At 37.7% G+C, this 14469-nt stretch overlaps 1 protein-coding gene across 7 annotated transcripts in view; it reads left to right on the top strand.

The window, feature by feature from the left end:
- The window catches only part of ctnnd1 (catenin (cadherin-associated protein), delta 1), a 60929-nt gene that overhangs the window by 25852 nt on the left and 20608 nt on the right, over positions 1–14469 (top strand). For 6 of the 7 annotated variants that reach the window (XM_028459957.1, XM_028459707.1, XM_028460117.1 and 3 more), the window contains 7 exons: positions 5289–5363; positions 5451–5576; positions 8008–8297; positions 8596–8686; positions 10686–10876; positions 12587–12842; positions 13667–13738. In XM_028459957.1, coding sequence (XP_028315758.1) covers positions 5289–5363; positions 5451–5576; positions 8008–8297; positions 8596–8686; positions 10686–10876; positions 12587–12842; positions 13667–13738 — 1101 coding nt within the window. The remainder of the gene's footprint in view (positions 1–5288; positions 5364–5450; positions 5577–8007; positions 8298–8595; positions 8687–10685; positions 10877–12586; positions 12843–13666; positions 13739–14469) is intronic. The other variant, XM_028460202.1, reaches the window with a different exon arrangement.

The following is a 14469-nucleotide window of genomic DNA, read 5'->3' on the forward strand; positions in this document are numbered from 1 at the left end:
TTTGTCCATTTATGAGCAAATTGTGTCTTTACAGCAGCGATAAACAATAAGAGCTAAGAGGAATAATAACAATAGAATAAGGATCTTTGCCAGTGTAACCTGGGGTTTCCACTGGATACGTCTCCGCTGCGCCACGGCACAGATCCGGTTTTGCCCTGCTGTCCGTCGTCCGGTAATCCCCACTGGTTGCTTTTTGAGTGCACTCCGGTTGAATGACTATGATGTTACGAGACAGAGGAGTTCTCACAATATTTATATAATCGCTCGAGAACGCAGTTAAAGGTATGTGTTATAAACGCAACAATAAACAGAAACAGGTCAGTGTTCCTAACGAAGGAGAAAAAGAAGGTTGGACTCTGGATTTGTCATAGCCACATTTTTTAGTAACAGCCAACAGAGAAGAGATACAACTGCACCAGTAAAACATGAACTAAATCAAAGTTGCTGCAGTTTACAGTGCAGTTACACTATGACAGGAAACAATATAGTGGATGTGATTAACTTCCTGTTTAGCTTTATTTGCTCTGTGCTGATTGATGCGTCGTGCTCCGGTGTCCGCCAGAAATAGAAGCCCTGCGTATATCTTGTGGAGGGCACCGGACTACCGCAGCTGGGAAGGAGCAGAGCAGCAGCAGCGGACCTGGTGAAAATTAACTCATAGACTAAAGTGGAAACCTATCAGCTCCGGTGGCGCGGCGGAGACGTAACGCAGCGGAGCCGAATCCAGTGGAAATTGGCGGTAAGAGCCACAGAGAAGCCCCGCCCCCTTAGAGTGCAGAGCCTCACTGCAGCACAACCACTGCCATTGAGCATTGACTAGTTTAGAGTAAGACTCGACTCATTCTGAGACACACTTTGTGTAAAGTTGCGGTGAAACTGGCGACAAGTGACTCGAGTGATGTTTTAAATCAACTGGTCTCTCTCATGTTAACCTGTGACTGAGTCCATGTGTTAGGTGGTTGCATGCAGAAATCAGCAAAATGATGGTCCATTGTTCTATGAATTTGTGATAACCACATTTATTTGTTTATCTGAATAATATCCACTGTTATCCACATAGGTTTATTGTTATTTGGTCTATTGTATATAGTAGGGGTGTGACAAGATCTCACGCCACGAGATCTTGTGAGATTAAACTCGAGATTTCTCGTTGCGTTAAAAATCTGTCTCACTAGATTTTTTAATTTATTTTAATTTTTGATTTATTTTATGTGAGCTATCCAAACTTCTATTTGTGACCTGTGGGGGAAGTAATGCACCTTTGCTATGTCTAATATGCCAGAACCTAAAGAAGAGGAGGAGGAGGAATACATTTTAGTTCTACTTTCAATTTGTTTAGTTGCAGCATGTTGTTAATGACATACTTGGTCAGGCTCTGTTTGCACTATTTGCACTCTGTATTGACAGAGTAGAACTTTGTTTTTTTCAAGTGCAAACAATATTATGTGCAAAACCAAATCAAATAAATATTTTATTTTATTTTAACTTTTATACATTTTTAGTTTTAGTTTCAATTTGTGGAAGAAGTTAATTAATAGCTCATGCTTACATCATGCATGTAAAGAGTTATTAATAAAACTTTTGAAAATGCATGTGCAACTCTGTTAAATAAAAGTCTGTTGGTCCAGTGATATATTTTGTCAGTTTTCTGGCCCTCGTTCTCGTAAACTCAGTATCGTGTCTCGTCTGGTTGAGTGTATCGTCACACCCCTAGTTTATAGTCATCTTAAAGATGTAAATCCTTGTTTTAATCTGAAATTAAATGGGTTAAAAGTGACCAAAAAGGGAGGTGAAATGGGATTTTAAAAACCACCGAAATTGTTTAAAAGTTTCAAATTAGAGTGGCCAAAAATGCACAGACAATGTGGTAAAAAGGGTTATAAAGTTAAACTTAAAAAAGTAGGAACAATTAGTTTAAACTGGCAAATAATGAGCATGACAAATCGTGAACGTAGGTAAATTGGCAACCTCGCTTTTTGCAGGGTGTGTCTTGTTATTGATAGTATTTATTATTAATAGTGATTGTGACGTTTAGTAGGAGGAGCTAAAGTGCCTTTTTTTACGTTGCCGTTGGTTTAGTCACACTCTCTAGTCTCTCCTTCCTGTACGTCTCGTTCTTGTCTCTCACTGATTGTCGGAGGCAGGAAAAGGCAGAACGTGACAGAAATGTAGTCGTCGCTGTGTGTTGTTTACATAGCCCAAGGCTTCCACATGCCACTGCTGCTCTCCTAAAGCAGCCCAACACGACCTCTGTCTTTACTGACAGGCTCACACACGCTCTCCTTCCCCTCGTTACCTCGTGTAATTTCACACTCCGTTTATCTGCGTTGTTGTTTATTCGATAGCTGCTTCTAGCCATCATATGCCTATTTTTCTGTGTTTTATGTCCCTGTGAGGAGATATGAGCATCTCGTTTGTGTGAAATTGTCCCCAAAGCTTTGCTGGGTTTGTTTTCATAGTTTATATTTAACTGATCCCTGTAGAGAAACAGTGCCCCCTTTGTTTGAGGTGGGGGTTGCACCACACCCATCATCAGCGTTAAAGTATGCAGGCTGATGTCAGGAAGAATCTGCCTTTTTGTTCCATGTTATCTACATTATTTAAATACACACCTGAGAAACAAATAACTACATGCATGCATAACTTCTTTCAATATACATACATATAATTCAATTCAACTTTATTTGTATAACTAAAATTGCATCAAAGTCATCTCAATGCGCTTGTGAAAATATAGAATTCATAATAAGAAAGAAAAACCCAATACACACACAGTAAATAATATAAAACTCGTTTCTTGACTGAATGTTTTAGTTTTTCAGAAATAGCATTTTGTTTGTTTATCTGCATTAAATTCACTGCTGCAGTCACTTTGATGGGAGTATTTTTTAACAAATAGTTGTTCATTCCATTGGAACACATAGATTAAAGCAGTGTTTCTTAAACTTTTTTGGGTGTTTACCACTTTGAACAAAGGTGAACTTTAATGCAGAACTAAGTAACTTGCACTTAGAGCTCCCCCTAAAGGTCCCTTTTGGTTATGTCACTGTCGTAAAAACTCCACACACCCCGCCCCCTGCCCCACCCCACAGCTACATGCACACCTGTTTGGTCTCCCAAAACAGTAGCAACCGATCACTGAAAAATCCTAATAAAATAGTGACACTAAGGATGCTTTCACACTAGGGATGTAATGATTCACTCAACTCCCGATACGATTCGATTCACGATACTGGGTTCACGATACGATTCTCTCGCGATTTATTTTACAAAATGGGACTGTAGACAAATTTTTTTTTTGGGAAAAAAACTAGAAAATACTGTATTATTTTCCTTTTATATTTCATTGTCAAAATAATCCCTTGATAAACTATTCAAAACAATGCAATTTAACTAAAAATAAATCTTGAATGAAATAAATAAAGGAATAATACAAATGAAAATGAAGCCTATTAATTTAAATTCTGGTTCTATAATAAACAATGCAAAACTGCATAATAGTTCTTTTTCTTTTTAAAAGTGCAACTGAAAATGTATTTTGTGCCTTAACAATTGGACTTTAAAAAAAAAAACCGTGATTACACTGATTTACGTCATATTTGTTTGGACCAGCAGAGGGCGCTGGTAACACAGTGGTCGGTTGGCATGCAGAAATTCTTGCAGTGAAGAAGAGAAGCTATGCTAGCAGACAGAGCTAATAGAAAAACGTGACTTTTACAGATATTCAAGTAATATTACAGATATTCTTTCGGTGCTAAAGAGGCAATTAATCATTTATTAACATATTTAAGAGTAGAAGGCAGCCAGAAAGAAAGTCTTAGCAGACTCCGCCCGCCGCCTACACTTGTGGATTGCGCCCTCTGCTGGTTAAAAAAAGTACTGCGATTCAATTGTCAGAAAATCGATATCAACCGTGATACCTATGAATCGATTTTTAACTGCCTTACGATTAATCGTTACATCCCTATTTCACACATATAGTCCCATGTGACCATGTGAACAGTATGAGGAAGAGAGAAGTAAAATAAATGAATGATGTGGAAGTAATACGGAAGGGAGTGTGGAAATGTGTGTGTTTGTGTGCTGACAAAACGACTCTGAAAACGGATGGATGAATGGATGGCTTGATGGCCTGTTGCCGCAACAACGGAACATGATTGCTGTGTGCTGCTGCTGAGCTGTCACTACATGGAGTTGCTTCGTTCCTCAGACAAAGGTCTTCTCTGGCTTTGTTTTGCTGGCTCCGCCATTATATATGTTTGAGAAAAGTGAATTTGTAGACAATTGTGAGCTGGTCATAATCTAGCATTAGTTTGTATTGGGCTGCTGTAAAGCAGTACGTCTTGCCACCAGGTCGGAGGCATTAAAGTTGTGAGTGAAAAATCCCCCAATCACCCCATAAACACCTGTATTAACCCTCACAGGGACTACGAGAAGGAATTATTAAGGTGAAAAAGTTACTTAGTTCTGCTTTAAAGCCCCACCAAATCATCCTGACAAATAACACATTTTACAATTTATTGAACTAACAGGAAACAAGTAACATATTTCATGATGAATCAAAAATCAAAAACTAAATTAAACTAATTACCTGCATAAAAACAAATCTTCGTTAGAACCATGTTCAGATGTGACAGCCATCAAGCTGACATAAAACATCATTTTTTAACTTTAGTTCCACGTTACATTTTGTTCCCGGTTCATATTTAATGCAATCTAATAATTTAATATTCTTTTAATTTCTACTACATTTTTATCCTTCTTATTATTGCTTTTTTTGCATTTATTAATTTTTTTAGTGTTAATGATCTTTATTGTCAATGAAGGAAGGACTTTAGGAAGATTGGCTTGAAATTCACAATCTCCTCCTGTTTGTCACGCCCCACCTGTCATGTCTCAATTCGCCACCAGGGGGCCATGCCACACACTTTGAGAAACACTGGTTTATAGTGTGTTTTGCTGGCCTGCCACTCGGGGGGACATTTTTAAAAATACCTTGATTATGGGCATCCAGTCACAGGAAAGTCCCTCCTCTCATTTTTTTTCTAGGAGGGGGCGGGGCTAACCGATCCGAAATGGACTTAATTTATATAGCGCTAGGATCAATAAAAAACATTACTTCATACCTAGTCATATACTGTATGTATTCAGCAGAAAAAAAGTGATTTTAGAACACTCTGAGGTTATTTTTGAAGAGCATGAGTTTGCATGCAATAAAAAATAAATAATGATCTGAAGAAATGCTGAATGGATGAGCCTTTTATTGTGAATGTCTTCTTTTTGTGCAGAACGGCCGCGTTCTTTGTGATGCAGACATAGAGAGGCTGACACTGAACGAGGGTTACATCAACGGGACGCATCACGTAAGCATCTCTCCGATGGTCTGAATTTTTATTCAACCACTGTGAAGGTTACGGCCTTTAGAAAAGTGTCCTTTGCTTTGCGTGCAGTACAGGATGGAGCCTGGTCAGGTGGTTCAGGAGTCCTTCACGATGGAGGAGGAGCCTCAGGTCGTGGGGCCAGTAATCTCCGTGGAAACCAGCGATGACGGGACCACACTACGCACAGAAACCACGGTAATGAGTTATCGTCCTTTTCTTCCTGCTTAAAGAGTAACTAAACCCAATTTTTTTTGGCTGAGAATTCAAAATATGCCTTGATTGTGGGCGGGGCTCCTGAAGCAGTTAAGACACGCCTACTCAACTCATAGAGGGCAGTCGCTCTTAATTTTTACAATAAAATATGCCACATTTGGATGCTTTGATTAAAAGAGAGTTGGACAAAAATCAATCATCAAAAATACCTAATACTTAATAAATTTGTTTTTTTACTTTCTCTTTAATTACAGTAAACACACAGCGTGGGAAATGAGCATTTAACGTGTCCACATTATAGTTAGATACATTCCTACAGGGACTTACAGACAACATATACAGGTGCTGGTCATATAATTAGAATATCTTGAAAAAGTTGATTTATTTCAGTAATTCCAACTTATTATATTAATTCATTACACACAGACTGATATATTTCAATCTGACAACTAATGAAAATCCCAAATTCAGTATCTCAGAAAATTAGAATATTACTTAAGAACGATACAAAAAAAGGTTTCTAGAAATGTTGGCCAATTGAAAAGTATGAAGATGAAAAGTATGATCATGTACATCACTAAATACTTAGTTGGAGCTACTTTTGCCTGAATTACTGCAGTAATGGAGTCAATCAGTATGTGACACTGCTCAGGTGTTATGAGGGCCCAGGTTGTTCTGATAATGGCCTTCAGCTCTTCTGCATTGTTAGGTCTGGTGTCTCTCATCTTCCTCTTCACAATACCCCATCAATGTTCTATGGGGTTAAGGTCAGGTGAGTTTGCTGCCCAATCAAGAACAGGGATACTATGGTCCTTAAACCAGGTACTGGTAGCTTTGGCACTGTGTGCAGGTGCCAAGTCTTGTTGGAAAATGAAATCTGCATCTCCATAAAGTTGGTCAGCAGCAGGAAGCATGAAGTGCTCTACAACTTCCTGGTAGACGGCTGCGTTGACCTTGGACCTAATGAAACACAGTGGACCAACACCAGCACATGATATGACACCCCAAACCATCACTGACTGTGGAAACTTTACACTCCACCTCAAGCAACGTGGATTCTGCTCCTCTCCTCTCTACCTCCAGACTCTGGGACTTTGATTTCCAAAGGACATGTAAAATGTACTTTCATCAGAGAACATCACTTTGGACCACTCAGCAGCAGTCTAGTCCTTTTTGTCTGTAGCCCAGACGAGACGCTTCTGACGCTGTCTCTTGTTCAAGAGTGTCTTGACACAGGAATGTGACAGCTGAAACCATGTCTTACATACGTCTGTACGTGGTGGTTCTTGAAGCACTGACTCCAGCTACAGTCCATTCTTTGTGAATCTCCCCCACATTTTTGAATGGGTTTAGTTTCACAATCCTCTCCAGGGCGTGGTTATCACTATTGCTTGTACACTTTTTTCTACCACATCTTTCCCCTCCCTTCACCTCTCTATTAATGTGCTTGGACACAGAGCTCTGTGAACAGCTAGCCTCTTTGAATGGAATTACTGAAATAAATCAACTTTTTTGATATTTTATTTTTATGTCCAGCACCTGTATACTATAAATACTGTGAATATACAATCAATACTATTAATGAACAATATAGATATCATACTATATATGTTTTTAAGGATACTGCTGACAGATTATTTATATAGATATTATAGAGATACTAAAGATACTGTATATTCTAAGTCAAGGGGGAGAAAAATGTTCAATAATCCTCACATCAATTAGAAAATATTTTTGTTCCCCTAAATGCCACAGGAATGATAGAATCTTTCAATGTTTAACCTAAATATTTAAGATCTTTCTTATAGAAATTAACTTCAAAGATACCTGTACTAGTCTTGTATAGAACATGAGTTTAATGTATTATCAATAAACAAAATATGCACATATTTATCTGAAAAAAAAATTAGGTACGTTTTTTTGAACGATTTTAAATCGATTGAATAGGCTAATGTACTTGGTACCTGTGAATCTGTATCAGTAGTTAATGATACCAATTTTCTGTACATTTTTGTACGTTAGTGTGGTAATGAATGGTAAATTATCAAATTTAAAAATGTTCTAATTATCATATTTATTTCTCATATTGATAAAAAATAATGACAAACGTTAGCAAAGTTATCAAACTAACTGTTGCAATACTATCTCAATATTATGAGATACTAAGTCATAATTAATATTATTTTACTTTTCCTAAATTATTTTTATTTAGATTTTGGGCTACCATTAGTTTAGTTTTTTGATAGTTTTTATTAAACTACGGCTCTGACCCCAGTTTGAGAACTACTGATCTATACTATATACTATAGTATAATAGAGATGGACATTATTAATGTAATAGATGTAAATACTTTAGCAAGAGACTAAATATACCTTAGATATAAAAGTAAATCCCCTCTGTCTCCTCTCTAAGGTGGTGAAGCCGACAGTGACCCGTACGGTCATCCCCTCCATCTCAGACTCTCTGTCTGCGGACGGTGGGGGTTCTGTGACCGGAATGGGGGGCTACACGCCCACACCCATGGATCTGGTCTACAGGCAGGGCCCTGGTGGAGGGGCGGTTCCCATGGATTACCCCACCCACACCGTGCCCCGCAACTACCACTACAGCCCCGCCCCCGGCTATGATGAGTACCGAGGCGGCCCTCCATCGGAGGCTTACACCAGCCTGAGCAGGGGGGTGCGCATGGACGACCGCTACAGGTGAGAACACTATATGTTTAATTAATCACATCGGACAATGTAATAAAAATCTTTTTTAACTGAAAGTAAACCTAGAGGCATCCAAATCTTATTATTGTGATAAAGATTCTGGGATTTGGAAGTTGTGATAATAAATTCATGCATTTTAATTTTGCTTTTCCTTAACATTTCTTTGACTTTAAATGTTATTTCTTTATTTTTATGTATTCTGTAAAGCGGCCTTGAGTCCAAAAGAAGCACTCTTTAAAATTGATGCATTTTTATTATTATTATTATTATTATTATTATTATTCCTTAGACCAGTTCATGCAGATGGATACAGAACGCTGGATCCAAACTACAGAGCTCCCAGCAGGAATCAGTTGGACCCGTATGCTGCTCAGCCACAGGTAACACGCACACACACACACACACACACACACACACACACACGTAACACTTACCAGCTTTTCCATCCCAAAAAATTTTAATATTGTGGAAAAAGTTAATTTTTATAGAAAGTGAAACATTTTATTTTGATTTATTTCACATCGAGTGAAGTATTTTAAGCATTTATTTATTTATTTTTTTTTGATGATTATGGTTTTCAGATAATGAAAACCCAAAACTCAGTGTCTCGGAAAATTACAAAGTAACATAAGATAAATGAGTAAATGAAATAAAAAAATGGGATAATTTAAACACAAATGTCGTCATTTCTATTTTCTCAACACGTTTCTTTTGTTCCAATCATGGCTCAGTGGTAGAGTGAGTCTTCCAATATCCGAAGTGTTGAAGGTTTGAATCCCGCTCTGGGCCAGTCATTGTTGTTGTTTCCTTGGGCATGGCACTTTGCCCACATTGTTTTGTATGAATGTGCATGAATTGTGCATGAATGTCGGTGGTGGTCAGAGCGGTTGTGGGCGCGAATTTACAGCCACGCTTCTGTCAGCTGTGGCTACAATGTAGCTTACCACCCAGGGTATGACTGATGTGAATAAATAATGGTTTCTGTAATGCGCTTTGACTGTCATTGAAAAATACTCTAAACAAATCTAAGCCAATATAAATTATTATTATTGTTATTATTATTATTATTGTCCCAAGTTATGACTTAAGCGTTAAAATTGACCTTAAAGGGAAAATATTATGAAAAATGTACTTTTGCAGTCTTTTTGAACACAAATGAGGTAACTTGATTGTCCACACAAAATATGAAATAAACCCATCCAGTCCTTTGTTTGTGGTCTATGTAAGTCTTACAACACAGAGAAAATTGCTCCGTTTCAAATGTTCTACTGTACATTTGTGACGTCACAAGTCAAATCTGGAAAGAAAATCCCCTCCCCTCCGCTGGTAACTCCACCCATGGACTCCGCCCCCAACTTGATGAAAACTTTTGCAAAAGTCCGCCATTGTTTTTCTCGCTAGCAAAGGAGTGATGGCTACCGGTAAAACTAAATACAGAACTTGCCTGCTGCCGTACACAGTGAACGTACACTGTATTATATGCTGTATGAAGTGAGCGTTTATAGACACGCCCTCTCATGAATATGCATAAACAGGCCCCAAAACGGCCCCATTTCAGAACTGCTCAGAGAGTCACTTTTCAGAGGCTAAAACGCTGGAAAACTGGCGAGTTTGGGAAAGTAAACCTCAAATACTATGTTTCTGTGGTTCTTAGAACAACTGGAGATGGGTGATAAATTGCATAATATGTCCCCTTTAATGTAAAAAAACAAAACAAAAAAAACACAAAAAGGTTAGAACTCGAAAGAGAAATTTTATTATTTTTCAATCATACAGTTATATCATCACTAATAATGAAAGTGTAGGTGCACATTTTTTGGCCTGGCTAACGTTTTTTCCGGAGCAGGATATTTAGTCAGAGTTTAAATTTTTCTTGTAACTGACATTTTGTTGGTAGTCTGTATAATGTTATATTTTTGGTGTAGGAAACACTTTTGTTGTGGCCGACATTAGTTTTAATGGACATTTCATTTTGACGTAGTAGTAGTTGAAATTTTTGTCATAACACGACAATTTTGTGGTAGTCTATTTTGGTTCAGCTGATATTTTGTCGTAATGGACTTATTTTTTGCAGTAGTAGCCAATATTTTTGGCGGCGCTTGTACTTCTGGGCATAGCTGATAATTTTGATATTACGTAAATTTTTTATCACAATTGACTTTTTTTGATAGTCGATAATTGTAGCTGAGTCTATGGTTTTTTTAGATTTATTTTATTATGCAAAGGGTGTGTCTTCCAGCCTCAGGGTTGTCTTCTCACTGTCTTATCGTGCCAATAAAAGAATAAGGAAGAGTCATTATCAGCCGATAAGTCATCACACTGAACTTTCTCCTTCGCACCCTCAGATTCATCACATCATCCTTTCCTTTTCTCCTGCAGGTTGGACGATTGGGGAGTGCCATGGAGCTGTCGTCTATTCCCAGGTTCATCCCTGAGCCGTACGGCCTGGAGGACGACCAGCGCAGCATGGGCTCCTACGAACCTGACTACGGCATGGGACACCCGATGACCTACAGCACCGTCCCACGAAACCACCATCACTTTCCTCACGGACCGCCACGCAGAACAGCGTAAGCTAATTAAATTACTACAGCTGTCAAAGTTACTTCGTTATTATCGCTGAATATTAATGTAAAGGAAGCACAAATACTGAACTTTTGTTGTTTAGCATAACACATTTGGTGGAACAGTTTTGGGTCACTGGTTCCAATCCAACCCGGTCCATCACTGTGGGCTGTTGAGCAAGACCCTTAACTCTAACTGCTCGTGTTGTACATCGCTTTGGATAAAAGGGTCTGATAAATGAAATTTGTATTTTGTAATTAGAATTTTAGGTTAGTCTCTGCAATAGATAGAACCAGTACAAAAGGTGAACAGAGAGTCACTTATTGAATTCAAAAGGAATGTAACGCAATATAAAAAACTCCGTTATAATATTCAAAGGTGCACAAAATAAAATCCAGTGAAAAAAAGTTTCAAGAACGCTAAGAGGCACAATGACATTTGACCCTCTCGCTTCCCGTAGCTGCTAACACTAGGGCTGGGTGATAAGCACCAAAACTCATGACTCATTATTTTTTCTCAAAATGGTAATACACGATATAAATCTCAATATCTTTAACTCAGAAAGACAATTCTAAGTTAAATTTGCTGATGCGAAAAGCCACGAAGGCACATATATTAACGAACACCTGCACAATATGTGGTTTTTCTCCTCTAAGAGACAGCAAGTGTGAGTGAGTTAAAGAGTGTGGTTTGTTTTAGGGGAAGGTCTGGGTTAGGAAGCACTCAGTAATCATCTAACTGAGCTTTTCATGCTGTTCCGAGAAGTATTGAAAGCAGCCACAACCAGTACTTTATACAAAATAAGCTATAAAATAAAAAATATATCGTCATAGGTGATATTGTAATTTTCAGTATCGCCAAAATAGAAATCTCAATTTACCTTGAATCTCAATATAGCCTAGCTTACAGGCTGGTGTTTACAAGATTGACGAAAACGTAGAAATGGTGGATACGCCGTCAAATTGTTTTTTATCAACAAAGATTTGTTACACATTTGTTACTCTTCATTCAAAAAAATTTTTAATATTGTATCGTGAGTGTTTCGTATTGTGAGCCCTATGTCACTGCAGGTGTGCCCCAGGGCTCAGTCCTTGGGCCCCTTCTCTTCATTATTTACCTCCTCCCCCTAGGCAATCTCTTCTGTAAACATGGTATCCACTTTCACTGTTACGCAGATGACACCCAGCTCTACCCCCCTAATCACTTACCGACTGCATCACAGAAGTTAAGTCTTGGTTAAATCTTAATTTCCCAAAACTAAACAGTGACAAAACAGAGGTTCTCGTCATTGGTACAAAATCAACACTCTTTGGAACTCAGGAACATGGACTCATTCTCACAATTCAAAGCTGGACTCAAAACCCACTTATTTAAAACAGCATTTCCCACCTGACCACCACTGCTCTGTCTCTGTGTTTTAGCTTCACTGTTACTGTGGTTTTATACTATGTACTGTTGTGGTTTTTTTATGCACTGTAAAGTGACCTTGGTTGACCTGAAAGGCGCTGATTTTAAAATAAAATGTATTATTATATCATATTTCGTATCGTGAGTTAATTATTTTGTTACAACCCTAGAATTCACTGATCATTGTTTGGAAAAAGCTTCTTTTTAACCATTAATCCAACAATCAGGCATTTTAAACTTTTGTTTGATGATGAAACCTGATTAGAAATGCCGTGTCATGTGGTTGTGGTGTGGTCCTCTGACTGCAGGAGCTACGAGGGCACACTGGACGGAGACATGAGCGGCCCCGCTGACATGTACTACTGGGGGGGCGGGGCTCCTCTGGCTCAGGGCGAGCGTGGCAGCATGGCGTCGTTGGACAGCACCCTGAGGAAAGGGCCAGGACCCGGCGGCTGGCGTCAGCCTGAGCTGCCCGAGGTCATCGCCATGCTCAACTACAGGTTGGACCCAGTGAAGAGCAACGCCGCCGCGTACCTGCAGCACCTCACCTACAAGAACGACAAGGTGGGAGTAAATAACAGTCATAGCCAGTCATATTACACTGAACAGCCTGCTATTTATCTATACTTATTATTATAGTTTATTTATAGCGTTTACATGTATTCTATACATGTACTGTATTTTATATCTTTATATCTTTGTTATAGTGACAAAAACATATTTATTCATTTTATATTATTATTTATTTACTCATACTACCTAATAGCACTTTTGCTCAATGTTAATTTGTTTATTATATGAATGTAATTTTACATTACAGTATTTTGTCATTTGAGTACGACTATTTTTATATTACATTGTATTTACAGTATATGTAATATTTTACATTTATTGTGAATATACCATTATTATTATTAATTTATATTTATTTATATGTATAGTATATAAAGCAAATACATTTAAATGATATGTAATGTTATATTTCCTTTTTCATTAATAATTTTCTATATTTACCAAAAATATTTTTTCTCAAATAAATAATTTTATATTTATAGAATGTATACTGTATGTACAGTATATATTTCAAATAAATAAACAGACTGAGCTACACTTTAGCCATTTTTAAACCTTGTAATGCATTTTGAGCTGCATTCTTTTTGCCTGAAAAGCAATAAAAATAAAATTTTATTGATTGATTGAAGAACATGTTTGATTATGCTCATCTTTATACTGTTTTACTCTTGTTTGATTCTTGTTCCTTTGTCCTCAGCTGCTCTTTTCCACATCTTTCTGATTATAGATCTGTTTATAAACTTGTCCTGCTTCTTTGTTAGCAGTCTGACCTGTGTGTGTTCGTGTGTGTGTGCGTGCTTGTGTGCGTGTTGCAGGTGAAGACTGATGTGCGTCGTATGAAAGGGATCCCAGCCCTGGTTTCTATGTTGGACAATCCAAACAGAGAGGTGGGTGTGTTTCCTGATGCTATCACTGCTACAGCAGAACAGCAGGATTATGGGCTGTGGCTTGTTTGTTGTTGTTTCTTGGACTGAAAAGCCTTTAAATCTGAGGATCTGAGGGAAAAGGAACATAAACTCAGGTCCAATCCTGCAGATGAACACCATTGTGCTAAATGTGTCTTTTTAATTAGCAGAAAACCAACTTTACTGATGTTTTTTGTTTGAAAATCTTCTTGGTCGTCCTGGAGTCATCGTAAAGAATGTCTCAACGGTGATTCGCTGAAGTCGGGCCTCCGATTTTTCCACAAAACAGTAAAAACGTAAAAATAAATCTGACGGAGAACCTAATTTTTTCTCTTTTACTGTCTTTATTAATTCTTTTCCATTTTTTTTTTTTTTTTTACATATTTACACACAGTTTTTAACAGGAAAACAAGTGATTGAATGTTTAGGAAGTGTTACAGACAGACAGAATATGTCCACAACTCTGATCATCCCGATCAAAATTTCTAGCTACTGTATGTGTCACGGTTTGACCAGTGCTTCTCAGTTATTTTCTGTTATTGATGATTTCACGATATATTGTGATTTTTTTGGGTGCCATTTTTAAATCGATTTTTTTTATTTATTTTATTATATATTTTATTTATGTATGCACAGACATTTTTTTTTTTCATATAATCTGTTCAGATCAGTGTTTAAACTGATACAATGGGATACATTATTTTTTCTTATTT

The sequence above is a fragment of the Gouania willdenowi genome, chromosome 1, assembly GCF_900634775.1.
Source record: "Gouania willdenowi chromosome 1, fGouWil2.1, whole genome shotgun sequence".
Taxonomy (NCBI): Eukaryota; Metazoa; Chordata; class Actinopteri; order Blenniiformes; family Gobiesocidae; genus Gouania; species Gouania willdenowi.